General features: G+C 47.2%; 1 protein-coding gene across 6 annotated transcripts in view; it reads left to right on the top strand.

Annotated features, from left to right (window-relative positions):
- SLC39A11 (solute carrier family 39 member 11) overlaps positions 1–25336 on the top strand; it is a 233827-nt gene that overhangs the window by 204048 nt on the left and 4443 nt on the right. For all 6 annotated transcript variants that reach the window (XM_029080018.1, XM_029080017.1, XM_029080019.1 and 3 more), the window contains one exon: positions 25220–25318. In XM_029080018.1, coding sequence (XP_028935851.1) covers positions 25220–25318 — 99 coding nt within the window. The remainder of the gene's footprint in view (positions 1–25219; positions 25319–25336) is intronic.

Here is a 25336-nt window from a genome sequence, read left to right as displayed (position 1 = left end):
TTCCTCCCCTGGGACTGTCCCTCGCTCACTTCCTCCTCTCTGAATCTCCAAAAGAAACCCCCGCCAAAAAAGGGTTCTAATCCCCTTTGCCACTTGCCTGTTGTGTGACCTTGGGCAGGTCACTTCACTTTTCTGTACCCGTTTCCTCATCTGTGAAAAAGGGATGAAGTAATTGATTCCCCTCCCTTTTAGATCAGGAGCCCTATGTGGGACAGGAACTGTCGGACCTGATTATCTTGTATCTACCACAGTGCTTAGCCCACTTCTTTGGCACACAGCCAGTGCTTATTGAATGCCACATTAGTAATTATTATTATTAATAGTAATAGCAACTCTCACTGTCCTGAAGGTAGTGATCATTTGAAGACAGTCAGTGGTAGCTCTGCTTTCCACTGCTTTTTCCTGAACCTCTAAACTCAAGAAAAAGCTATTTCTTAATAGATGGCCATATTTTCCATCCTCCATTTAGACCTACACACACCAAAAAATGGCTCTGTCTTGACCTTAGATCTCCAGAGGTCCCCGGCTTTTTACCAGGTCTTTGCTTCCAAAAATCTGAGAATTTGTGTTTGTATATATGTCTGTGTGTGTACGTGTACACAAAACTTCCGCTTCCAGCAAGTTATTATGCATTTTGATCGTACCAAGATAACACTACACCGTGCTCATTTTGAACAAGGGATTTAATCTTTGCCGACTGCTCTTCTGCTTCCCATCATCATCTGGACAGCCGACAAATAGACCCCGAGGAGGAAAAGCATTTGAAAGGCAAGGTTGTTTCTGGACAGCTCGGTTCCCAGCGGTGACAGAATCTTGCCCGGCTCTGTCCTACTACATCAAAGCCCTCATTTGCCCGTCTCCCACACACAGCCGCATGGCTTCTCCACAGGGAAAACAGCACCGAGAATGGCAATCCTAACCAGTGCAGAAAGTCCCCGCTGAAGTATGAGGTGCAGGTTTTTCTTTGTTTTATGGTATTTGATAAGCACTTACTATGTGCCCAGGCACTGTACTAAGTGCTGGGGTAGATTCAAGTGAGTCAGTCATTCGTATTTATTGAACACTTACTGTGTGCAGAGCACTGTGCTAATCCCTTGGGATAGTACAATATAGCAGACACATTCCCTGCCCACAGTGAGCTTACAATCTAGAGGGGGAGACACATTAATATAAATAAAATTTTGGCAAATTACACGGCGATATGGTTGGATGTGGTCCACGTCCCATGGGGCTCACAGCTTTAATCCCCATTTTACAGATGAGGTAAGTGAGGCACAGAGAAATTAAGTGACTTGCCCAAGGACCCACTGCAGACAAGTAGCAGAGTGGAATTAGAACCCAGGTCCTCTGACTCCCAAACCCATGCTCTTTCCACTAGACAGTACTGCTTCAGGATATATGTATAAGGTGAGGATCTCTCCTAATAATAATAATAATAATATAATCATGGTATTTGTTAAGTGCTTACTATGTTCCAAGTGTTGTACTAAGCGCTAGGGTAGATGCAAGATAATCAGGTTGGACACGGTCCCTGTTCTACATAAGACTCACAGTCTAATCATCGATGTGGTATTTGTTAAATCCTTATTCTGTGCTAAGCACTGGGTTAAATACACTACAGTCATATTAGGTGCAGTCCCTTATTCCACATACAGCGAGAAAATGGGGATTTGATTATGAGGAACTCCTTCCCCTTTCAGATCTGGCAGACCACTGCTCTCTCCCTCTTAGAAATCCTCCTAAAAATTTTTCTTCCTTTAGAGGTCTTCCCTGACTAATCTGTCTTCTCCTCACCCTATTTTCCCTTTGGCCTTTCTTGAGTCAGTTCCCCTCTAAACCTTAAGCTTTTCACTTCATCCCTTCTCCACAGCGTTTGTTTACATATCTATATTCTCAGGTGCTTCCCCCTATTATAATTATCTTCAATGTCCGTCTCCCCTGCTAAATTGTAAACTCCTTGAGGGCAGGAATTATGCCTCATTTTCTACTTAATTCTCCCGAGTTTTAGTACAGTGCTCTGCACACAGTAAGTGCTCAATACATACCATTAATTGATGTAAGATCCTTGTGGGAAGGGACTGCGTCTACCAATACTATTATATTGTATTTTCCCAATTGATTAGTATAGTGCTCTGCATACGGTAAGCATAGTTACTGTTGATTGATTGATGAGACACTGAGTAGTTAAGTGACTTGCCCAAGGTCACCCATCAAGCAACTGGTAGAGTCAGGATTAGAACCCAGATCTCCTGATTCCCAGCCCCCACACTATGTATTGAGCCGCACTGCTGGGGACTCTGTGAACTTCAGTGTTTTTCTATTTTGGGTTTGTTTTTTTTAGAATATTTGTTAAGCACTTAGTATTGTTCTGAGCATTGAGAATAGATATAAATCAATCAGGTTAGACACAGTCCCCATCCTGAATGGGGCTCACAGTCTTAGTAGGTGGTAGAACACGTATCGGATCCCCATTTTACAGTTGAGGAAACTGAGGCACAGTGAACTGACTGGCCCAAAGTAGCCCAGCAGGCAAGTGACCAAGCTGGGATTAGAACCCAGTTCCTCCAACTCCCAGGCCTGGACTCTATATCCACTAATAATAATGATAAGAGTAATAATAATTATGGTATTTGTGAAGTGCTTACTATGATCCAAGAACTGTTCTAAATGCTGGGGTAGATACAAGGTGATCAGGTTGTCCCACATGGGGCTCACAGTCTCAATCCCCATTTTACAGATGAGGTAACTGAAGTGACTTGCCCAAGGTCACATAGACAAGTGATGGAGCTGGGATTAGAACCCATGACCTCTGGCTCCCAATCCTGTGCTCTTGCCACTAGGCCATGTTCTTTCCTGGTGGGTCTGAAGATCATGGTCCTCAGATCCCGGAACGTATCGTTCAGCCGGGCTTGTCATCCCAACAGAGAGAGGTAATAATAATGATTATGGAATTTATTAATTGCTTACTCTGTGCCAGGTACTTTGTATATATGTGGGGTGGATACAAGCAAATCGGGTTGCACACAGTCCCTGCCCCTCCATGGGGCTCACAGTCTCAAGCCCCATTTGACAGATGTGGTAATCAAGGCCCAGAGAAGAGAAGTGACTTAACCAAGGTCACACAGCAGACAAGTGGTGGAGTCAGGATTAAAACTCATGGCCTTCTGACTCCCATGCCTGGGCTCCCCTCTACCCATTTCCTCCCACCCCAGTGCCACACTTGCTTCCCAAGGGAACTCTCCCAAGTGATCCATTTATTCAATTTTATTTATTGAACACTTCCTCTGTACTAAGCACTTGGGAGAGTACAGTACAACAATGCACGGACACATTCCTGCCCACAACGAGTTAACAGTCTGGAGGGGGAGACAGTAATATAAGTATATAAATAGATAAGCTACAGCTATATACAGATATATAAATATGTGCTGGGGGGATGGGAGGGAGGATGAATGAAGGAGCAAGTAAGAGCGGGAGAAGAGGAGAGAGGAGAGCTTCGTCAGGGAAGGCTTCTTGGAGGAGATGTGCCTTAATTAAGGCTTTGAAATGAGGGAGAGGCAGCGGCATCTCAGACATTTGGACCAGCTCGGGAACTCCTTCCCAGGCCAGCTGTAGCACCGGCTCCTTTTCCTCCGGAGGGGAAAAAACAGCAGATGAGAAGCTCCATTCCCCCTCCCCCTCCCAGGAGGGTTGGGGAATTTGGCCCAGAGAACCCGGTGGCTTTTCCTATGACATTTGTGTGTGCGTGTCTGTGTGTGGAGGGGGGAGGGGGTCCCCCATTTATAAGTGGCCTGGGGTTCCGCCTCCTGGCAGGGCTTGGGTGGCAGGAAGCCAGGGGCCCATCGAGGCCCGCTGGTCATTGTTAGTTCAGCTGATCCCGACAAGTGGCCCGGAGCTTCCCCAGAACGAAAATGTTTTTTCAGATGGTTGAAAAGCGAGAGAACGTGGGTAAATATATGGCTGTATTTTCTCTAATGACTCGGGGGCCCGGGCTGGCTGGGCCCATCGGGCCGGGAGAGAAGAATAGTGCCTTTATGTGAACTGACCCTCCTTTGCTCGACACACCCGTTTTCTCAAAGGAATGGGGGGGGGGGGCACCCAGACTCCTTGTTCATGCTTGAGGGGGCCATCAGAGTCTCTTCCCCAGACTCCTGCTGTCCCGCTTTGGCCCCGGACAGTAGATGGGGTCTCCCAAGGACCACCACAGATCTTCAGATGAAGGCCCACCGCGGCATCGGAACCCAAAGGTATAGACCCCGGGCCTGGGAGTCAGGAGGGCCTGGGTTCTCATCCCGGCTCTGCCACTTGTCCGCTGTGTGAACTTGGGCAAGTCACTTCACTTCCCTGGGCCTCAGTTTCCTCATCTGTAAATTGGGGATTGGGACTGCAAGCCCTCTGTGTGGGACAGGGATTGGGTCCATCATGATTACTTTGTTTCTTCCCCAGGGTTTAGAAAAGTACCTGGCATGTTGTAAGCGCTTGACAAACAGCATTAAAAGAACAGCCATCGAAAACCAAAAAAAAAAACAAGGGCTAGAGATACATCTAACCTGTAAACTCCCTATGGATAGGGTAAGGGTCTACCAACGCTCTACTAATTAGGGATTAGTACTGTGCTCTGCACATAGTAATCACTAAGAAGCAGCATGACCTAGTGGAAAGAGCATGGGCCAAGGTCAAACAGAGAGATGCTAGTGGTATTAATATCTGCTTCCCCCTCTAGACTGTAAGCTCACTGTCAGCAGGGAATCTATCTGTATTCTCCCGAGTGCTTAGTACAGTGCTCTGCACGAAGTAAGTGCTCGATAAATATGATTGAATGAATAGTGGCTCAGACATTTAGAATCCAGAAAGCTAGACTCCCCTCTGACCCCTGGGCTTGGCCCACTAAATCAGGATGCCCTTCCCTACGGGGTTGGGTACTTTAACTGGGGAAACTGTCACGATTTCCCCCCCTAACTCGAGGAGACAGGAAGTCATGGAGGTTTTCCTGCCAGGAATGCAGTGGAGTGAACATCTGCTTTAGCGAGAGGCTTCTGGGAGATAAGTGTGCCGTCTCACTGTCGTGCTGGGACTGGGAGAGGCCATCTCGGGACCACCCAAGGAGTGGGCGATGTTTTTCCTTTTATTTTTTGAAATGAAATATTTGAATAACCTTTATGGGGCTTTGAAACTCCCTCCAACTCCTGCCTCAGCTGGCTTCAGTGCATCGTTAAAGGACACTTTGCTGACTGCTGGACCTAGTGCACTCCCTGAAGAGAGAAGCCAGGTGGACAATTGGGAAAAGCCCAGGCCAGGGAGTCGGAGGACCTGGATTCTAATCCTGGCCTGCTGCGAGACCTTGGGCAAGTCGCTTTACTGCTCAGCGCCTCGAAGTTTCTTCATCTGGAAAATGGGGATTCAGGACCTGTTCTCCCCCTTACTTGAACTGTGAGCCCCATGCGGAAGAGGGGCGGTGTTCGACCTGCTATCTTGGATCTATCCCAGGACTTAGTATAGTGCATGGCTCAGAATAAGTGCTTAACTAGTAATAATAAAAATGATAATTTTTCAGTGCTTACTGTATGCCAGGCACTGTTCTAAGTGCTGGGGTAGATTTAAGATAATTGGGTTGGACATAGTCCCTGTCCCACATAGGACCATCAGTCTTAATCTCCATTTCACAGATGAGGTAACTGAGGCCCAAAGAAGTAAAGTGACTTGCCTGAGTTCACACAGGAGACAAGTGGCAGAGCTGGGATTAGAACCCAAGTCACTTTGACTCGTAGGCCTGTGCTGTAGCCACTAGGCCACCCTGCAGTGATTATTATTATCATCCATTGTATAGTAAGAAACGAAAGAGGAAATGGGGAATTCCTAATTCTGCTTCGTGGTCTAAAGGAAACTTTAAGGAAGAGGGCTTTCTTGCCTTGTTTTTTTGGGGTAATAAGCATGTACTTTGTGTATTGTACCAAGTACTAGAAAAGCTTGGCTTGGCAGAAAGGAAGGGCCAGGGCTGTGTGGACTGAGAGCTCCTCAACATCTCCCAACAGGCCCGGTTCACTGACTCCACCGATCAGCGTCCCCCGAGCTGAGGTAGCTTAACTGGCCCGCATGGTGGCTAGCCGAGAGGCACTTTGATCCATGAGTGGTATTTATTGAACGCTTATTATGCGCAGGACACTGGACTCAGTGCTTGGGAGTGGGCAGTACAACAGAGTTGGTAGAAAAGTTGAAAGGAAAGACCTTGAAACAACCTTCAAGTGTCAAAGAGAGAACATGGGTTCCTGCTAACCCTCTCCTTTTCCCAGTCTCCTCCTGATTCCAGACGCACCTCCTTTGAAATGTTGGGTGAATTTATGCATGCATCTCTGTTGTCTATTTGTGCATTTTGGTCAGTCTGTGTTGTCTTCCCAGCCAACCCCACCTTCTGCTCTTGGACTGTGAGTTTGTTGAAGGCTTCTTATTGGTTAGTTGATCAATCAATCAATCGTGTTCATTGAGTGCTTACATTGTGCAGAGCACTGTGCTAAGTGTTTAGGAGAGTGCAGTATTCCCGAGTTTGTAGACCTGTTCCAATCAATCAATCAGTGGTATTTATTGAGCAGTTATTGAGTTGAGCACTGTACTCAGTGCTTGGGCAAGTGCATTGACATTCCCCTGCCTATAGTGAGTTCACAGTCTAGATGATGATCATAATTTCCATTTTTTCCACAAGAGGGAGGATAATCAAGTGGTTAAAGTCCGGCCTGAGGCGGAGATTAAGATTCTAGATTCAAATCCTATAGTTCTCTCACTAAATTGCAGAGGGTTTTTGGGGGGGGGGGATCAAACTTTGCTGCTTCAATCTCTCCTTCTAGTTAATGGCAATAAAAATCCTTTCCGGCATTAATCAATAGTATTTATTGAGCGCTTACTATGTGCAGAGCACTGTACTAAGCACTTGGAATGAACAAGTCAGCAACAGATAGAGACAGTCCCTGCCGTTTGACAGGCTTACAGTCTTCTTCAGTGCTTTTGTATGTTCAGAGGAATGGAAGCTGGCCCCCTCTCTGACCAGGATTGAGATGGCCCTGGCCATTATTTGGCTTCAAAAATTGTGGCCTTAGGATCTGCTATATTAAGAGCACCGGAAACTAGGAGTCAGATAACAATAATAATAATAATAATAATGTTGGTATTTGTTAAGCACTTACTATGTGCAGAGCACTGTTCTAAGCACTGGGGTAGACACAGGGGAATCAGGTCGTCCCACGTGGGGCTCACAGTCTTAATCCCCATTTTACAGATGCGGTAACTGAGGCACAGAGAAGTGAAGTGACTCGCCCACAGTCACACAGCCGACTAGTGGCAGAGTTGGGATTCAAACTCATGACCTCTGACTCTAAAGCCCGGGCTCTTTCCACTGAGCCGGTCAGATCGCTAGTAGCCCTGGGCATTAGTTGTTAGAGCATTACGAGCACTGGACATTAGAAGTTAGAGAATCAGGAGCACTCCATTAGGATTTGGAAAGAGTCCCTGTGGTGGATAAGCAGCATGGCTCAGTGGATAGAGCACAGTCCTGGGAGTCAGAAGGACCTGGGTTCTAATCCTGGCTCTGCCACTTGTCTGCCTTGTGGCCTTAGGAAGTTACTGCTCTTCTCTGCACCACAGTTACCTCAGATGTAAAATGGGAATTAAGATTGTGAGACCCATGTGGGATAGGGATTGTGTCCAACCCAATTTGCTTGCATCTCCCCTAGTGCGTAGAACAGTGCTTGACACATAGTAAGCCCCTATCAAGTACTATAATTATTATTATTAGAGATATTGTGTGATACCTCTAGAAAGGGGGAGTGGCAGTGCTGTGATTGCTTTTCCTTCTCTTCTTCTGCCCCCCCGTGAGATGGTGGTGGTAGTAGTAATAGTAAATGGCATTTACTGAGCGCCTTCTGATTTTGCCACGGGCTTGGGGAAGTTCAACCTGAAACAGAATCCACCTCCCGTACCGACAGATGACTTCCGAGGAATTGTTTCCTTTTCTGTCACCTGCACAAATGGGAAATTGGGCCTGTTATCGTACTGATACTCATATTAATAACAGTAATCAATTCAGAGTGAGAAGTCAAGCCTGACAGGACACTCACTATGTGCCAAGCACTCTACTGGGTGCCAGAGTCGATATAATATCATCAGCTCAGACACGGTCCCTGTCCAACCTGGGGTTCACAGTCTAAAGGAGAGGAAGAACAGCTATTTGCTCCCAATTTTGTAAATAACCGAGGCCCAGTAAAGTGGCTCGACCAAGGCCCCACAGCAACTAAGTGGCGGGGTCAGCATTAGAACCCAGGTCCTCTGACTCCCATTCATTCATTCATTCAGTCACAATTAAGCGCTTACTGTGTGCAGAACACTGTACTAAGCGCTTGGGAGAGCACAGTGCAACAGTAAACAGACACATTCCCTGCTCACAACGAGTTTACAGTCAACAGTCGGGGAAATAGACATTCATATAAATAAATTACAGATATTTCTTTCCACTAGGCCACGTCACTTCCCCGAGCAGCGTCCTTCTGGCACATCTGAGCTGTCAGTATCTCAAGAGTCTGAGGACCTTCCTCCCGTCACCTCACCTTGATTTCGAGCTTCACAGCATCTGTCCGAGGGTTTCGGCTTTAGCCCTTCCAGAAGTTGAGACTGTTATTTTGGGGCCCTGCCTTATGCCTTGAACACTATCATCCGGCGTGATAATTGCTACTTTGGTTTGTTATCCTCAAGGGGCAGATGATAGGCATCTTCCTCTCTCTGAAGGCACGTGTTATTAACCGGCCCAGCTAGGGTACACCTGCCTCAAGCCCATGCCAACCGGTGGTTATGCGGGAGAGAGGAAGAAGACCGGTTTGTGCTGACGGAGAAGCTTCCCCTGGAATCCTCTAGACTGAGCTCATTGTGGGCGGGAAGTGTGTCATTCATTCATTCAACGAATGTCCATTTGTTGTTGTATTTGTACTCTCCCAAGTGCATAGTACAGTGCTTTGCACACAGTAAGCACTCAATAAATACGATGGAATGAATGAACACAGCACTCAGGAATTAGATGTGACCTGTGCTCTCCCCAGAGCTTCGTAATAAGAATTACATTCATGATGGTATTTGTTAAGTGCTTACTATGAGCCAAGCACTGTTCTAAGCACTGGGGAAGATACAGGCTAGTCAGGTTGGACACGGTCCCTGTCCCACATGGGGCTCACTGCATTAATCCCATTTTACAGGAAAGGGAATGGAGGCCCAGAGAAGTGAAGTGACTTGCCCAAGGTCTCAGCAGGAAATTGGTGGGGCTGGGATTAGAATTCATGTTCTTCTGACTCCCAGGCCCTGTTTCTGTCCTGCAGCTTCTGGCTATTGGGGCTTGGTTTCCATGCTCTAATGAGGCCACTATATGCATATAGGTAGAGGTCAAAGAGCTTGACTTCCAGAAGGGCTTTGGGGGCAACCAAAGAAATGCCAAGGAGAGATGCCTAAGGAGAAAGGCGGCTCTCTTCTCCCTGCCAATTCCCTCAGAGGGCAGAGGAGAGCCTACAGCAGCAACCAAATTCCTCCTCTCTCCCTCCCACCCTTTCTTCCTTTTCAGTTAATCAGTCATACTTGTTGAGTACTTACCGTGTGCAGAGGACTGTACTAAGTGTTTGGGAGAGTACAGTATAACAGAGTTGGTAGACGTGTTCCCTGCCCACGAGCTTACAGCCTACAGAGGGAGACACATTAGTTTAAATAAATAAATTACAGATATGTATGTGTTGTGGGGCTGAGGCGGAGGGATGAATAAAGGGTGCACATAAAAGTGAAAGGGTGACCCAGGAAGGAGTGGGAGAAGGGAAATTGAGGGCTCAGTCAGGCAAGGCCTCTTGGAGATGTGCCTTCAGTAAGGCTTTGAAGAGGGGCGGAGTCATTGTCAGATATGAGGAGGAAGGGCATTCCAGGACAGAGCCAGGACAGGGGCAAGAGGTGGACAACAAGATTGACGAGATCGAGGTACAGTGAGTAGGTTGGCATTAGAGAGAAGTGTGCGGGCTGGGTCGTAGTAGGAGAGCAAGAAGGGGTAGAAGGGGGCAAGGTGATGGAGGGCTTTAAAACCGATGATGAGGAATTTCTATATGTTGCGGAGATGGTTGGGCAACCACTGGAGTTTCTTGAGGAGTGGGGAAATGTGGACTGAACCGTTTTGAAGAAAAAAGATGTGGACAGCAGAATAAAGCATGGACTAGGCTGCAGAGAGACAGGAGACAGGGAGATCAGCAAGGGGGCTGCTGCAGTAATCAAGGTGGGATACGATCAGTGCTTGGATTAACCCGCTAGAAGTTTGGATTGTTAGCAATGTTATGAAGGTTGAACTAACAGGATTTGGTGACAAAGTGAATATGTGGCTTCAGTGAGAGAGATGAATCAAGGATTAGGCTAAGGCTTGTGAGACAGGGAGGGTGATGGTGCCGTCTTCAGCGACGGAAAAGTAAGGCAGACAGGGTCTGAGTGGGGAGATAAGGAGTTCTGTTTTGGATGTATTAAATTTGAGACATCAGCAGGACAGCTAAATAGGGATGTGCTGAAGGCAGGAGAAAATGACTGAAGAGAAGGAGAGATTTAGATGTGGAAATCATCCACAAGGAAATGGTAGTTGAAGCCATGGGAACGAATGAATTCTCCAAGGGAGTGGGTATAGATGGAGAATAGAAGGGGATCCAGAACTGAGCCTTGAGAGACTCCTGCAATTAGAAGGTGGGAGGCAGAGGAGGTACCACGAAGGAGATTTAGGAGATCACCCAGAGAGGAAGGAGGAGGAACAGGAGATGAGAGGGTCAGTGATGCCAAAGTTATATAATGTTTCCGGGAGAAAGGGGAAGGTTAACAGTGTCTAAGGCAGCTGAGAGGTCGAGGAGGATTAGGACGGAGTAGAGGCCGTTGGATTTGGCAAGAAGGAGATCTTTGAGAGGAACGTTTGGTGATCTTTTGTGATCTTTGAGAGGAACGTTTTTGTGGACGGTCAAGGAGAGAAATGGAGGAGAGGAACTGGAGACAGAGGTGTAGACAGTTCACTCAGGGAGTTTGGAAAGAAATGGTAGGAGGAAGGTGGAGCAATAACCGGAGGGAACCGTGGGGTCAAGGGAGGGTTTTGGGGGCATGGAGAGACTTGTTTGAGCATGTTTGAAAACAATGGGGAAGAAGCCATTGGAGAGCAAACAGTTGAAAATAGCAGACAGAGAGGGAAGAAGGGAGGGGACAAGCTGCCGAAACTCACCTAGAACAAGCCCCACACAGAATACAGCCTTGTGTGCATTTCCCCAGCTGAGACATCGAGAGCAGAGTGCAAAAATCTCTCCTATTTTTTCTTTTTCTTTTTTTTTATTAGCTTCTGCATTTCATAAAGCCCATCTTTGTGCTATTCAGGTAGCGGGGAGATCTGAACTTTTACCCTGGGCAGGAGAGTGACTCAGAAATCAAACAGTTTTTTTGGAATAGCAGGACAGATAAGCATGTAGCTTTAATGCCATTTGAATAAGCAGCTTCCTCTCCAATGGGTGTCCTTGTGCGTGAGAGAGAGGAGTTGGAGGAGAGCACGAACAGCCTCTGTCATCGAGGACTCAGCAATGGGGAACTCGGTTCCAGGAGGCCCCGTGACCAAAGGTGAGGCGGAAGACGTGCTCCCAGGCAGGTAGCGAGCCATGACCTCATCTGGGAAAGAGTTCAAAATCACCGCCTCGACAGTCCCACGCTGCAGGTGGTCAGGGTGCTTTGCTGGGGACATCGGCGGAGCTTGGGGTGCTCTCTGGGTTTCCTGAGTCCCAGAATCTCCATCAGTCAATCAATCTGTGGTATTTATTCATAATAATAATAGTAACTGTGGTATATGTGAAGCCCTTATTGCCAGTCACTATTCTAAGCGCTGGTGGATATGGGCAAATTGAGTTGGACACTGTCTCTGTCCCACTTGGGGCTCACAGTCTCAATCCCCATTTTACAGGTGAGGTAACTGAGGCCCAGAGAAATGAAGTGACTTGCCCAAGGCCACACAGTAGACAAGTGGCGGAGCCAGGCTTAGAACCCATGACCTTCAGACTTCCAGACCCGTGCTCTATCCATCTCGCCATGATTTATTTATCGAGCATTTACTATTCCTCCAGGACCGACCCTCTGAATTCAGGGGAGAGAGATCGTGTCATCCAATGTTGTTCTGTTGAACTCTCCCAAGCGCTTAGTACAATGCTCTGCACACAGTAAGAGCTCAATAAATACTTTGATGCTTTGTTCCCCATCATTGCCCCACTCACTCCCTACCCAGGATACCCCTCTCAGCCAAGCAACTTTTGGCAAACAGGAGTGGGAGGAGCTACCGGGGTGACTGTGTGATTGACGCCCCTTTGCCAGCTGCTGCTCTGCTAGGAATGCCACCCAAGACAGTCTATTGTAGTCAATTAAACCCCGGGCCACAATGAACGCGGCATTTCTTTCTGCCCTGAAAGAGAGGCCATCAGAGATGTGACCGAAACCAGGCTTTCTGTCACAAAGGCAGCAATTCTTTTATTTTTCTTCAAGATAATTAAGCAGCATTAATATTTATAGCACTTCTACACATGGGATCATTTTTCTACAAAAGCATTCAGGACATGTTACCCCATTCCTCAAAAAACTCCAGAGGTTGCCTGTCCACCTCTGCATCAAACAAAAACTCCTCACCCTTGGCTTTAAAGCAGTCTACCACCTTGCCCCCTTCTACCTCACTTTGCTTCTCTCTTACTACAACCCAGCCCTGTACACTTTGCTCCTGTACTGCCAACTTTATCACTGTGCCTCAGTCTCCTCTGTCTCTCACGACCCCGCGCCCACGCCCTGCCTTTGTCCTGGAACACCCTCCCTCCTCAAATGTGAAAGATAATGACTCTCCCCCCATTCAAAGCCTTATTGAGGGCTCATCTCCTCCAAGAGGCCTTCCCAGACTAAACCCCTCCTTTCCGCTTCTCCCACTCCCTTATGCGTGCCATGACTTGCTCCCTTTGTTCTTCCCCCCTCCAAGCCCCACAGCACTTATGTACACATCTGTCATTTATTTGTATTGATGTCTGTCTCTCCGCTTCTAGACTCTCAGCTCATTGTGGGCAGGGAATGTGTCCGTTTATTTTTATACTCTCGCAAGCGCTTAGTACAGTGCTGTGCACACAGGAAGCTCTCAATAAATACTGTCAAATGAATGAAGGTGTAAACTGGCTCACCCCACCAGGGGCAGATTGAAGATAGGCCGTCAGGCTGTGGTTACCCCGGCTCTGCTACCTGTCCACTGGGTGACCTTGGGCAGTCATTTCACTTAGCTGTGCCTCAGTTCCCTCACCTGCAGAATGGGGATACAATACCTGTTCCCCCTCATACTTAGTGTGCCCCAAGTGGAACCTGATTATTTTACCATCTCCTCCAGTATTTTGTACAGTGCAAGGCACATATTAATTGCTTAATAAATACCACAGTTATTCTTATTACTATATTATTATTATCATTGTTAACTGAGTTGCTTCTGAATTTTTTATGGTTGATTATAGCTTTTTTTGGGCACTTGCTATATGCCAGACACTGTACTAAGCTCTGGGGTAGATAACTAATCAGGTTGGACACAATCCCTGACTCTCATAGGGCTCACAGTCTTAACACCCATTTTACAGATGAGGGAAGTGAGGCTCAGAAAAGTGAAGTGACTTGCTCAAGGCCACACAACAGACCTGTGGCGGAGCTGCAGTTGGAACCAGGGCCTCTGACTCCCAGGTCGATGTTGTTTCCAGTAGGTCACGCTGCTTCTATTCTACCTTTCTCAGTGCTCAAGAGGTTTAGTAGAATGGGAAACCTCCATATTTATTGAGAACTTACTCTGTGCCTATGCACTTGAATCTGAATCCTTTAAGCACTTGATATTCACCCCACCTTCAGCCCCACAGCACTTTTGATTGTCCCCGTAATGTATTTTCACATCTGTCTCCCCTTCTAGACTGTAAACTCCTTGTGGGCAGGGAGCATGTCTATCAATTCTGTTGTGCTGAACTCTCCCAAATGCTTAGTAAAGTGCTCTGTATACAGGACACACTCAGTGAATACCCTACTGACCTCCTGGCGATGAAATACCCGTTCTTCCTCCTACTTAGACTGAGTCCCAAGTTGGATCTGGGCTGTGTCCGACCTGATTATCTGGTCTTGATCCCAGGGCATAGTGCAATGCTTGCACATAGTGAGTGCTCAACAAATACCTAGTACTGCTTGGGAGAGTACAGTACAACAGAGTTGGCAGAATTGATCCCTGCCCACAAGAAGCTTCCAAAGCAGCATGGTTCAGTGGAAAGAGCCCAGGTTTGGAAGTCAGGGGTTGTGGGTTCTAATCCCAGCTCTGTAACTTGTCAGGTGTGTGACTTGGGGCAAGTCACTTAACTTCTCTGTGCCTCAGTTACTTCATCTGTAAAATGGGGATTAAGATTGTGAGCCCCACATGGGAGAACCCGATTACCTTGTATCTCCCCCAATGTTTAGAACAGTGCTTGGCACGTAGTAAGTGCTTAACAAATACCATTATTATTACTATAATCAGTTGACAAGTGGTTTTAGACTGGGGTTCTAACTGGGTTCCATCATAGAGAATACATCCTTATTTATTTGTATTGATGTCCATCTCCCCCTCGTCTAGACTGTAAACTCTTTATGGGTAGAGAATGTGTCTTTATTCTTGAATTGTACTCTCCCAAGCACTTAGAACAGTGCTGTGCACCCAGTAAACAGGGTGTCCTGAAGGCAGGAGGGAATGTGAGAGTGCAGAGAAAGAGAGAAATCAGGGCTGGAGATGAAGATTTGGAAATCATCTGCATAGAGATGGCAGTTGAAGCTATGGGAGCAAATGAGTTCTTCAAGGGAGTGGGTGAATTTGGGGAAAAGAAGGAGACCCAGAACTGAGCCTTGAGGGACACCCAAAACTAGGGTGTGGGAGGCAGAAGAGGAGACTGAGAATGAGTGTCCAGAGAGACAGAAGAAGTAAGAGAGAACAGTGACAGTGAAGCCGAGATTGGATAATGTTTCCAGGAGAAGGAGGTGGTCGACAGGGTCGAAAGCAGCTGAGAGGAGGATTAGGATGGAGTAGAGACCGTTGGATTTGTCAAAAAAGTAGATCACTGGTGGTTTTTGAGAGGTTGGCTTCTGTGGAGTTAAGGAGACAGAAGCCAGATTGGAGGGAGTCAAGGAGAGAAATGAAGGAGAGGAACCTGAGACAGCAGATGTAGAAACTCGTGCAGGGAGTTTGGAGAGGAATGGAAAGAGGGAGATGGGGAGATAACTGGAGGGAGCCTTTGGATCAAGTAAGGTTTTTTAGGTTAGGGGAGACATGAGCAGGTTTGAAAGCAGTGGGGAAAAAAGCAGCAATTGGAGAGTGAACTGTTGAAGCAGCGTGGCTTAGCAGAAAGAGCACGTGGGAGTCAGAGGACGTAGGTTCTAATCCCGGCTCTGCCACTTGTCTGCTGTGTGACCTTGGGCAAGCCACTTAACTTCTTTGTGCCTCAGTTTCCTCATCTGTAAAATGGGGATTAAGACTGTGAGCCCCACGTGGGACAACCTGATTACCTTGTATCTACCCCAGCGCTTGGCACAGAGTAAGTGCTTAAATAAAAATCATTATTATTGAAAATGATGGTCAAGGAGGGAAGAAGGGCAAGGGTAAGTGCTTTGATAAGATGCAAAGGGCTGCGGTGAGATGCACAGGTGGAGGGGGCATTTTGAGAAAAGGCTGGAGTTCTCCTCTTGAGATACTGCTGGGAAAGATGGGTAAGTTCAAAAGTGGGCTGCAAGGGGGAGGTACTGAGGAGGGGCAGAGAGATTTTAGGAAGCTCACACCTGATGGTTTCAATTTTCTCAATAAAGTACACGGCCAGGACATTAGGGGCAAGCGTCGGGAGGTGGGGGTGGGAGGGACAGGAGTTTTGAGAAGGGAGTTCAACATTTGGAACAACTCGGTAGGGCAGTGGATGTGGGAGTCAATACCACTGATCGATTATTATTATCATTGCTATTATTACTATGCTCAGTGCACTGGGCAAGATTCTTGGGAAATGTCAGAAATATTCCTTCTCTCAAGTCACCTTCAATCTAGTGAGGAAGACAGATGGGCAGAAATAGGTGAATATGCAGTAATAGCATGAAAGTAAATATAGTAAACATGAGTGGACAAAACAATAATGTGACAAATAATAATGGTAATTGTTAAGCACTATGTGCCAAGCAATATCCTAAGCTTTTGGATAAAGACAAGATAATCAGGTTGAACACAGTCTAGGTCCAACTTGGTACTCTTAGTCAAAGAGGGAGAACAGGTATTTTATCCCCAGTAGATTAGTCCATGGTATTTATTGAGCACTTACTGAGTGCAGTGCAACACAGTACACACTAAAGAGTACAACACTAAAGAGTCGGTAGACCCCTTCCCTGCCCACCAGAAGCTTACAGTCTTGAGGGGAAGGCAGGCATTAAAATAATAATAATAATAATGTTGGTATTTGTTAAGCGCTTACTATGTGCAGAGCACTGTTCTAAGCGCTGGGGTAGACACAGGGGAAGCAGGTTGTCCCACGTGGGGCTCACAGTCTTAATCCCCATTTTACAGATGAGGGAACTGAGGCACAGAGAAGTTAAGTGACTTGCCCACAGTCACACAGCTGACGAGTGGCAGAGCTGGGATTCGAACTCATGAGCCCTGACTCCAAAGCCCGTGCTCTTTCCACTGCGCCACGCTGCTTCAAATACATCATGGGCATGTTTTTAAGTGTTGTGGGGTGAGGGAAGGGGAAATATTGACTGCTTAAAGGGTTCAGATTCAAGAGCATAGGCTACACAGAAGGGAGAGGGAGTAGGGGAAATGAGGATTTCTTTCTCCTACACTTCACTTGGGATGCAGTTGATTTGCATATCGTGCATTTTGGAAGTTCCCTTGTTTACCAAATGCATCTCTATCGAGATATCCATTGCCACTTGAGAATGACATAATATTAGTGATATTTGTCAAGTGCTTACCCTGTGCCAAACACTATACTAAGTACTGGGATATATACAAGATAATCAGGTCCCACATGGGGCTCACAGTCTAAGTAGGAGGGAGAACAGGTATTGCTGATGAGGCTACTGAGGCAGAGAGAAGTTAAGTGATTTGCCCAGAGTCACGCAGCAGGTAAGTGGCGGAACTGGGATTAGAACCCAGGTCCTCGGACTCCCAGACCCATGCTCTTTTCCACTAGGTTGTGCTGCTTCATTAGCTATGCATACAGTTTGCATGCAAATAACCCGGAATTTCTCACACAAGCTCCAGCCCAGATTCCAAAGAGGGGAAGAGGCGTGAAGTTCAATAACTGCCCCTGGGGGGAAGGGGAAGAGAACGAGAAGGAGGTGGAGTTCCACTTTGAACTCAATCCATATAACCCAGGGGTAAGGGGGAAGGTGGAGTCTGTTCTCTTCAAGGGGGGAGGGAAGGGGTACCTTCTGTACATTTTGCGTTGGCAGCCAGCCAGTTAGAGAAAAATGTGGTAGAGAGGGAAAGGGGAAAGGAGCCTGTTGAGAGCTCGTTTTATTCACCAGCCCGGCAATCAGCATTGAGACCATCCAAAAGGAACATTCTCTCAGGAAAGAAAGGAAGCCTTTCAGTGGCTTTTATTTGGCTTGCGAAGCCGGCGCAAGGAACAGCCGTGGCGGATTTTTCCACTCTGGGCATTTCTTTTATCCCGTCCAGATGGGACAAGTTCCTTGGTTTTCCAGATGTTCAGAATGTGGATAACTTGACTTTCAAGAAATGCCATTTCACACAGCAGCTGCCGGTAGAATGAGCGGGACCCGGGAATCCTGTGGAAGCATGCGAAAGTCACGTCTGTGAAAGAGCACCGGGCTGGGAGTCGCAGGACCTGGGTTTGAATCCTCTCTCTGCCACGTGTCTGCTGTGTGACCTTGGGCAAGTCACTTCACTTAGCTGGGCCTCGGTCCCCTCATCTTCAAGATGGGGATTCTATATCTGTTCTCCCTCTTATTTAGATTGTGAGCCCCATGTAAGGCCTGATGATTTTGTATCTGTCCCAGAACTTGGTACAGTGCTTGGCACATAGTAAGTGCTTAACAAATACCATAATTGTCACGTATATTATTATATGATTGGATTGAGTGCTAGTACATTGGTCAGTCAGTCGTATTTATTGAGTGCTTACTGTGTGCAGAAATCTTGGGAGAGTATAATACTATACCAGACACATTCCCTGCCCACAGTGAGCTTATGGTCTAGAGGGTGAGACAGAAATTAATATGAATAAATAAATTACAGATATGTACATAAGTGCTGTGGGGTTGCAGGGGTGAGGGGGTGGTGGATAAAGGGAATAAGTCAGGGTGACACAGAAGGGAGTGGGAGAAGAGGAAAGGAGGGCTTAGGGAGGGCCCCTTGGAAGTGATGTGCCTTCAGTAAGATTGTGATGGGAGGGAGAGAAATTATCTGATGGACATGAGGAGGGTGGGCATTCCAGGCCTGAGGTAGGACGTGGGTAAGGGGTCGGCGGTGAGATGGATGAGATGGAGGTACAGTGAGAAGGTTAGCATTACAGAAGTAAAGTGTGCGGGCTGGGTTATAATAGTAGGAGAGGCTGGATTGTAATAGAGCAGAGAGCTCAGCTCAGTTTCCACTCCTACTCCAGCTTTTTGCTTTTTATAGTGTTTATTAAGTACTTACTAAAGCACTGTACTATGTGCTGGGGTACATACAAGCTAATCAGATTGGACACTGTCCCTGTCCCACATGGGACTCACAGGCTTAATCCCCATTTTCCAGATGAGGTAGCTGAGGCCCAGAGAAGTGAAAGCATCTGCATGGTCACACAGCAGACAAGTTGGGGAGTCAAGATGAGAACCCAGGTCCAGTTGGCGTGCAATATTTCAGAGGCACCAAATGAAGAGGGAAGGAAAGAGAGATATGGAGAGAGATGGACAAGAGGGGAATAGGAAGAGAGAGATTAATATGGAGAGAATGATAGGGAGAGGGAGAATGATAACTAGAGGGAGAAAAAGATAAAGACAGAGGGAGAGAGATGTGGAGAGAGAAATGGAAGGATATATAGAGAGGGCAAGAACAGTCAATCACATTTATAGAGCGCTTACCGTATGTAGAGCACTGTACACTGGGAGAGTACAATATAACAGATTCGGTAGACACGCTCCCTGGCTACAAGGAGCTTACAGTCTAGATGATGGGGAGAGAGAGGAAGGAAGAGAGGGCTAGATAGGGAGAGGAACACAAGAAATGGAGAAAGAGTGAGATAGAGTAAGGAGAGAGAGATGGTAAGAGAGAAAAAAATAGAGGGAGAGGTGATGAGAGGGAGATAAAGAGAGGGTGAGAGAGAGAAACAACCAGAAGTGGAAAAAGAGGGAGATAGAGAAAGAAGAAGGGAGGGAGAAATGATGAGCGAGAAGAAGATAGAGGGGGAGATGATGAGAGGGAGGAGAGGAATATTGAGAGATGGAGAAAGAGTGAGATAGAGAAAGGAGAAAGGGTGAGAGAAGAAAATAGAGGGAGAAAGAGAAGATGGAGAGATGATGGTGGAAGACAGATGATGAGAGATGGAGAAAGTGAAATAGAGAAAGGAGAGAAGGTGAGAGAGAAGAAAATGGAGAGATGAAAATGGGGAGGGAAAGAGAAAGAGATGATGAAATATGGAGAAAGAGTGGGCTAGAGACAGGAGAGAAGGGGAGAGAGATGGTGAGAGAAAGGAAAATAGAGGGAGAGATGATGAGGGAGAGAGAGAGGGAGATTAGAACCCGTAATCCTTTGCTTGTAAGGTGGTTGGACTGAGCAAGTAGGGTGGGGTGTGTGGAGAAGTGTCAGGCCCCTGTGGTTAGGGGAGGCTCTTCCCACCTGCAGGCTGATCAAACACCTCGCCAAGCAGCCCAAGTGGGAAAGCAAGTGATGTCATGGTGTGGCCCAGACAATCAGGCCTTTCACGGGAAGACGATAACAATCCAAACAGTATGTAAGGGCCTGCCATGCAAGAATACACACGCACATTATACACTGGACGGGATTGAAATCAGCACTGAAAAGGAACTTGTCAGGAATATGGAGCCCCACTTTCATAATCAGCCTGCCAAAGAATAGGCCCTTGAGAACAAGGCTTTGGAATTCAGAGAAGGCTTTCTGTGCCTTGCCCTTGATAACGTGGGCCATGCCAAGATTTTTTTCTCCCCCTCCCCCACATAGCCGAGGATGAATCTCCCAGGGTGGAGACGGATCCACTGACAGTCGGGGATACCGGAAATCAGAAATCCAATTCACCCAGTCCCTCTTGGGTGAGGGGCCAGGATGTTCCTTTTCCTTTCCTCAGTCAAGCTGGGATCATCCCAAGATCTAAAGACAGATCTTAGTTTTTAGAGTATCTGCTAATCACTTACTATTTGCCAGGTACTGTACTAAGCGCTGGTGTAGAGGGAAGCTAATCAGGTTGAACACAGTCTGTGTCCCATGTGAGGCTCATGGTCTCAATCCCCATTTTACAGTGAGGTGACTGAGGTCCAGAGAAGTGAAAGGACCATAGGGAAGTGAAGCAACGTGGCTTAATGGATAGAACACGGGCCTGGGAGTTGGAAGGACCTGGGTTCTAATCCCGGCTCTTCCACCTGTCTGCTCTGTGACCTTGGGCAAACCACTTCACTTCTCTGGGCCTCACTTCCCTCATCTGTGAAAGGGGGATTAACATTGTGAGCCCTACTGTGGTACAGGGACAGTGTCAAACCGGCTTCTCTTATATCTACTCCAGCACTTAGTCCTGTGCCTGGCACATAGTGTTTCACAAATACCACATTTATTATTATTATTTTTAGAAGCTTTGGGGGAAAGTAACCGGAAGGGCACAGAAATGAGTTAAGCTTGAATAGCCTCCAGCCTGCCTTCTCCTTGTATGAATAGAAGTGATCTCAGGGCTGAAGATGCCCTTTCTGCTTTTGTAGCATCATGACTTGGCCAATCCTCTCAGAACTAGAGGCCTCTGTGAAAATGAAGAGGCTTCTGCTCAGTCCAGGAACAGGCATACAAGAAGCATCTGTTAATGCTGAGTGAGTTCCGTTTCCACACCCCCAGCCCCCCCAACCCCGGGACCCGCCTGCAAAGCCGCTTCACTCCTCTATGCCTTACTTATCGCATCTGTGAAATGGAGATGAATACGGTGAGCCCCATGTGGTATGTGGCCTGTGTCCAACATGATTAGCTGTAACTACCCTGGTGCTTGGTACAGTGCTATACAAATATTATTTATATGTATTAAAAAGTGCTGTGGGGCTGGACCAAACCCCATTTCTCTTAGTGAACAAAAACCTGGTTCATCTCATTAACTATCCCCTGCCCCTTCCCCCCACCCACCTGTACCCTCAGCCTCCTAAAGTTTCCAGCCTGCCTGGGTCCCTCTGAAGCTGGTGCCATTTTGAAGACCCTCACCCTTCCCTTCTCTTCCCTCCCCTAAGAACCTCTCTCATCCTTCCTAGAGGTTCTCCTCCCCAAGCCTCCTTCTCAGCCTTTCTCCCAGCATCCCCTTGTTCCATCCAGTCAGGCCAGGGGAAAGGTCACCGTGGGGCCTGGCTTGTCATCGGGGAGATGGTTGGAAGGAGTGGACTTGTAGTTTCTTTTCTTACAGAGCCCTTCACTCACACTCCTCCTCCCCCCACCCCCCATTCATCAGCCGCAGTTCGGACTAGCAATGGTGTCTTTGTGCTATCGTGGACGAAGAAAAAACACCCAGAGACAGCTGCTTCACTGTTTTCTAAAAAGGATGTTTTTCTCCCCCCTTCTCTTTTGAAGAATGTTTTGGATTTTTCCAGCCGGACCGGGGTAGGAAAGCTCTTGGCTGCTCTCGTCTTTCCTCTCCCTCTTAGAAGGTTCAACGACCAAGAGAGAAATCGATAGCTCGTAAGATACGTGTCTCTAATCCGGGCAGCGCTACCAGCAAGAGGACAGACTTGAGGCTGGGGAGGTTCAGAGTCTGGCGTGGATGAGAGACAGGGAAGAGGTTGCTGGCATCGCCGAATTCCATTAAACCTCCAGCCCTCTCCCACCGTTTCACTTCTCCTCTAGCCTTGCATGTGCCGAATCATTGCCCTGCATCTCTTCCTGGTTGTTCGTATTTTTGAATGGTATCTGTGAAGCACTTACAGTGTGCCAAGCACTGTACTAAGCTCTGGAGTAGATACAAGCTAATCTGGTTGGGCACAGTCCCTGTCCCACATGGGGCTCACAGGCTTAACACCCATTGTGCAGAGGAGATAACTGAGGCATAGAGAAGTGAAGTGACTTTATATTAATGTCTGTCTCCCCTTCTAGACTGTAAGCTCCTGTGTGCAGGGAATGTGTTTATTGTTATACTGTACTCTCCCAAGTGCTGAGTACATTGCTTTGCATACCATAAGTGCTCAATAAATGCTCTTGAATGAATGAGAATGAAGTTGCCCAAGGTCATACAGCAGGCAAGTGATGGAGCTGGAAGTCGAACCCAGGTCCTCTGACTCACAGGCCCGTGGCTCTTTTCACTAGGCCATGCTTCTTCTGTACCAGGGCAGGTGGGAGGCAGAGAGCAAGGGAAGATTGGGTTACAATGTCTTGCTCATCAGATAAGCTGTAAACTCCTCCTTTAGACCGTAAGCTCCTTGTGGACAGGGAATGTGTATGCCAACTCTGTTGTACTGTAATCGATCAATCACATTTATTGAGCGCTTACTGTGTACGGAACACTATACTAAGCACTTGGGAGAGTACAGTACAGCAAAGTTGATAGACAAGCTCCCCCACAGCGAACTTATCTAGAGGAGAGGACAGACATTAGTATGAATAAAAATTTATAAATTGCAGTCAATTGTATTTAAGTGCCTACTGTGTGCAGAGGATTCATTCAGTTGCATTTATTCTTCACTTACTGCATGCAGAGCGCTGTACTAAGTGCTTGGGAGAGTACAAGATAGCAATAGAACAGACACATTTGGTGGGGTTGGGGATGAAGCGAATATCAGGCGACCACTACCGTAGCCACTCGTAGGACCACCACACTCGTCAGCCCCTACGTTCAGTCCGAAAATGGCGGGGTCCCAGAGCGCCCGGCGGCCATTCGGAAATGGCGGTTCTGAGGAGAGGTTCTTCGGCTGAGGTCACCAGCTAGAGGGGCCGGGCCAGTTTGGAAAGAGGTATCCACCGGGGTTAGGAGGCAGAGGGAGGGAGTGGCCCGCTTGGCTAGTCAGGACTTAGAGCAGGGCAGGGTCGGCATAAGCCGCGGGGCAGAGGTGAGGAGGCTTGCCAGAGATAACAGAGCCAGGGCTAAAAGAATAGGGGCACTGTGCTAGCGTTCGGATGGCTGCCCGGTGGAAGTCGGCAGTGAGGATGCGTGGAGACAATGCATCCGATTCTCCCCTCTTTGCTGGTCCAGGTGTTGCACACACTTTTTTTTTTCCCTTTAAATGTTTCTGTTAAGTGCTTACTGTGTGCCAGTCACTAAGCTCATTGTGGGCATGGAATGCATCTGTTTACTGTTACACTGTACTCTCCCAAGCCCTTATTACAGTGCTCTGCACACAGTAAGCGCTTGATAAATACAGTTCAATGAATACTGAGTGCTGGAGTAGATACGAGCTACTCGGATGGGCATGGTCCCTGTCCCACATGGGGCTCACAGTCTTAATCTCCATTTTACAGATGAGGGCCCAGAGAAGTGAAGTGACTTGCCCGAGATAACACAGTAGACAAGTGGCAGAGCCGGGATGAGAGCCCGGGTCCTCCGGACTCCCAGATCCCCTGCTCTAGCCACTTCCGCCAGCCCTCTCACTGAGTCTATCTGTGCCTGTATTGTATCTACTCCAGTGCTTAGCACAGGGCTTCTCCATGTAGACTCTAAGTTCATCATGGACAGAGAACATGTCTACCAACTCTATTGTAATTATTTTCGTTGTAGTGATTAATAATCACTATGGTATTTGTTAAGCACTTACTGTGTGCCAAGCACTGTTCTAAGCACTGGGCTGGATACAAGCTTATCCAGATTGGACACAGACCCCGTCCCACATGGGTCTCACAGTCTACATTTTGGCAAGTGCTTAGTACAGTGTTCTGCACGCAGTCAGCCCCCAGTAAATACTATTGATTGATTGCTTGGGACATCCAGCGCTTAGAACAGTGCTTGGCCCATAGTAAGCGCTTAAGTATTATCAAAATTGTCATTATTATCAAAAGCACTAAACAGATACCACTGTAATTATTATTATTATAATCATCATTGCTATTGTTTTTGCTGATATTATTGTTTTCCTCTGTGGCTGTCTTTAACCAGGACAGAGAGTTTTATCCCACAATTCAGTCAATCAATACTTTGTATTTCTTTTTTATGGTATCACAGTAAGCACTCGGTAAATGTGATTGACTGTTTCTGTGACTTAAGGTATTGATAAGAGTGATTAGCTGAATGTCTTCTCCAGCTGCCATTCCTATGAATCAATCAGGCCCTGAATGCAGAGCACTGTACTAAGCGCTCGGGAGAGTACAATACAACAGAATTAGCAGACATTCCCTGCCGATGATGAGCTTACAGTGTAGAGGGGGAGACAGGCATTAATATGAATAAATAAGTAATTTATTATATGTAATTTAAAGATCTGTCCATAAGTTCTGAGGGGTTGTGGGGTGGGATGAATATCAAATGTCCAAACATCACAGATGGAACTGCATAGTGACAGTAAATGCTCAATAAATAGCACCGATCGATTGTAAGTTCCTTGTGGAGAAGTAGCGTGGCACAGTGGATAGAAAGGGCCTGGGATTCAGAAGGTCATGGGTACTAATTCCGGCTTTGCCACTTGTCTGCTTTGTGACCTTGGGCAAGTCACTGTGCTTTTCTATGCGTCAGTTTCCTCCCCTGTAAAATGGGAATGGTGATTGTGAACCCCGTATGGATCAGGGACCGTGTCCAACTCAATTTGTTTGTATCCACCTTAGTGCTAAGACAGTGCTTGGGACATAGCAAGCGCTTAACACATACCATCGTCATCATCAGTGTGGGCAGGGAACATGGCTACCAACTCAGATTGTACTCTCCCAAGCGCATAGTAGGGTGCCCTGCGTGTAGTGCAGTACACAGTGAGCGCTCAATAAACACGATGGATGGATTCCATCGAGTCTCCTGACCACTGCCCCTTTTGCGTCTTTCAGGAATTTAGCCATTGGAATTGGGATCCAGAATTTTCCCGAGGGCCTTTCCGTCAGTCTTCCTCTTCGTGGTGCTGGATTTTCCACCTGGCGAGCATTCTGGTAAGTAGCCTCTTCCCG

This window comes from Ornithorhynchus anatinus, chromosome 15 (assembly GCF_004115215.2).
Source record: "Ornithorhynchus anatinus isolate Pmale09 chromosome 15, mOrnAna1.pri.v4, whole genome shotgun sequence".
Lineage (NCBI taxonomy): Eukaryota > Metazoa > Chordata > Mammalia > Monotremata > Ornithorhynchidae > Ornithorhynchus > Ornithorhynchus anatinus.
This window is presented reverse-complemented; position numbering and strand designations above follow the sequence as displayed.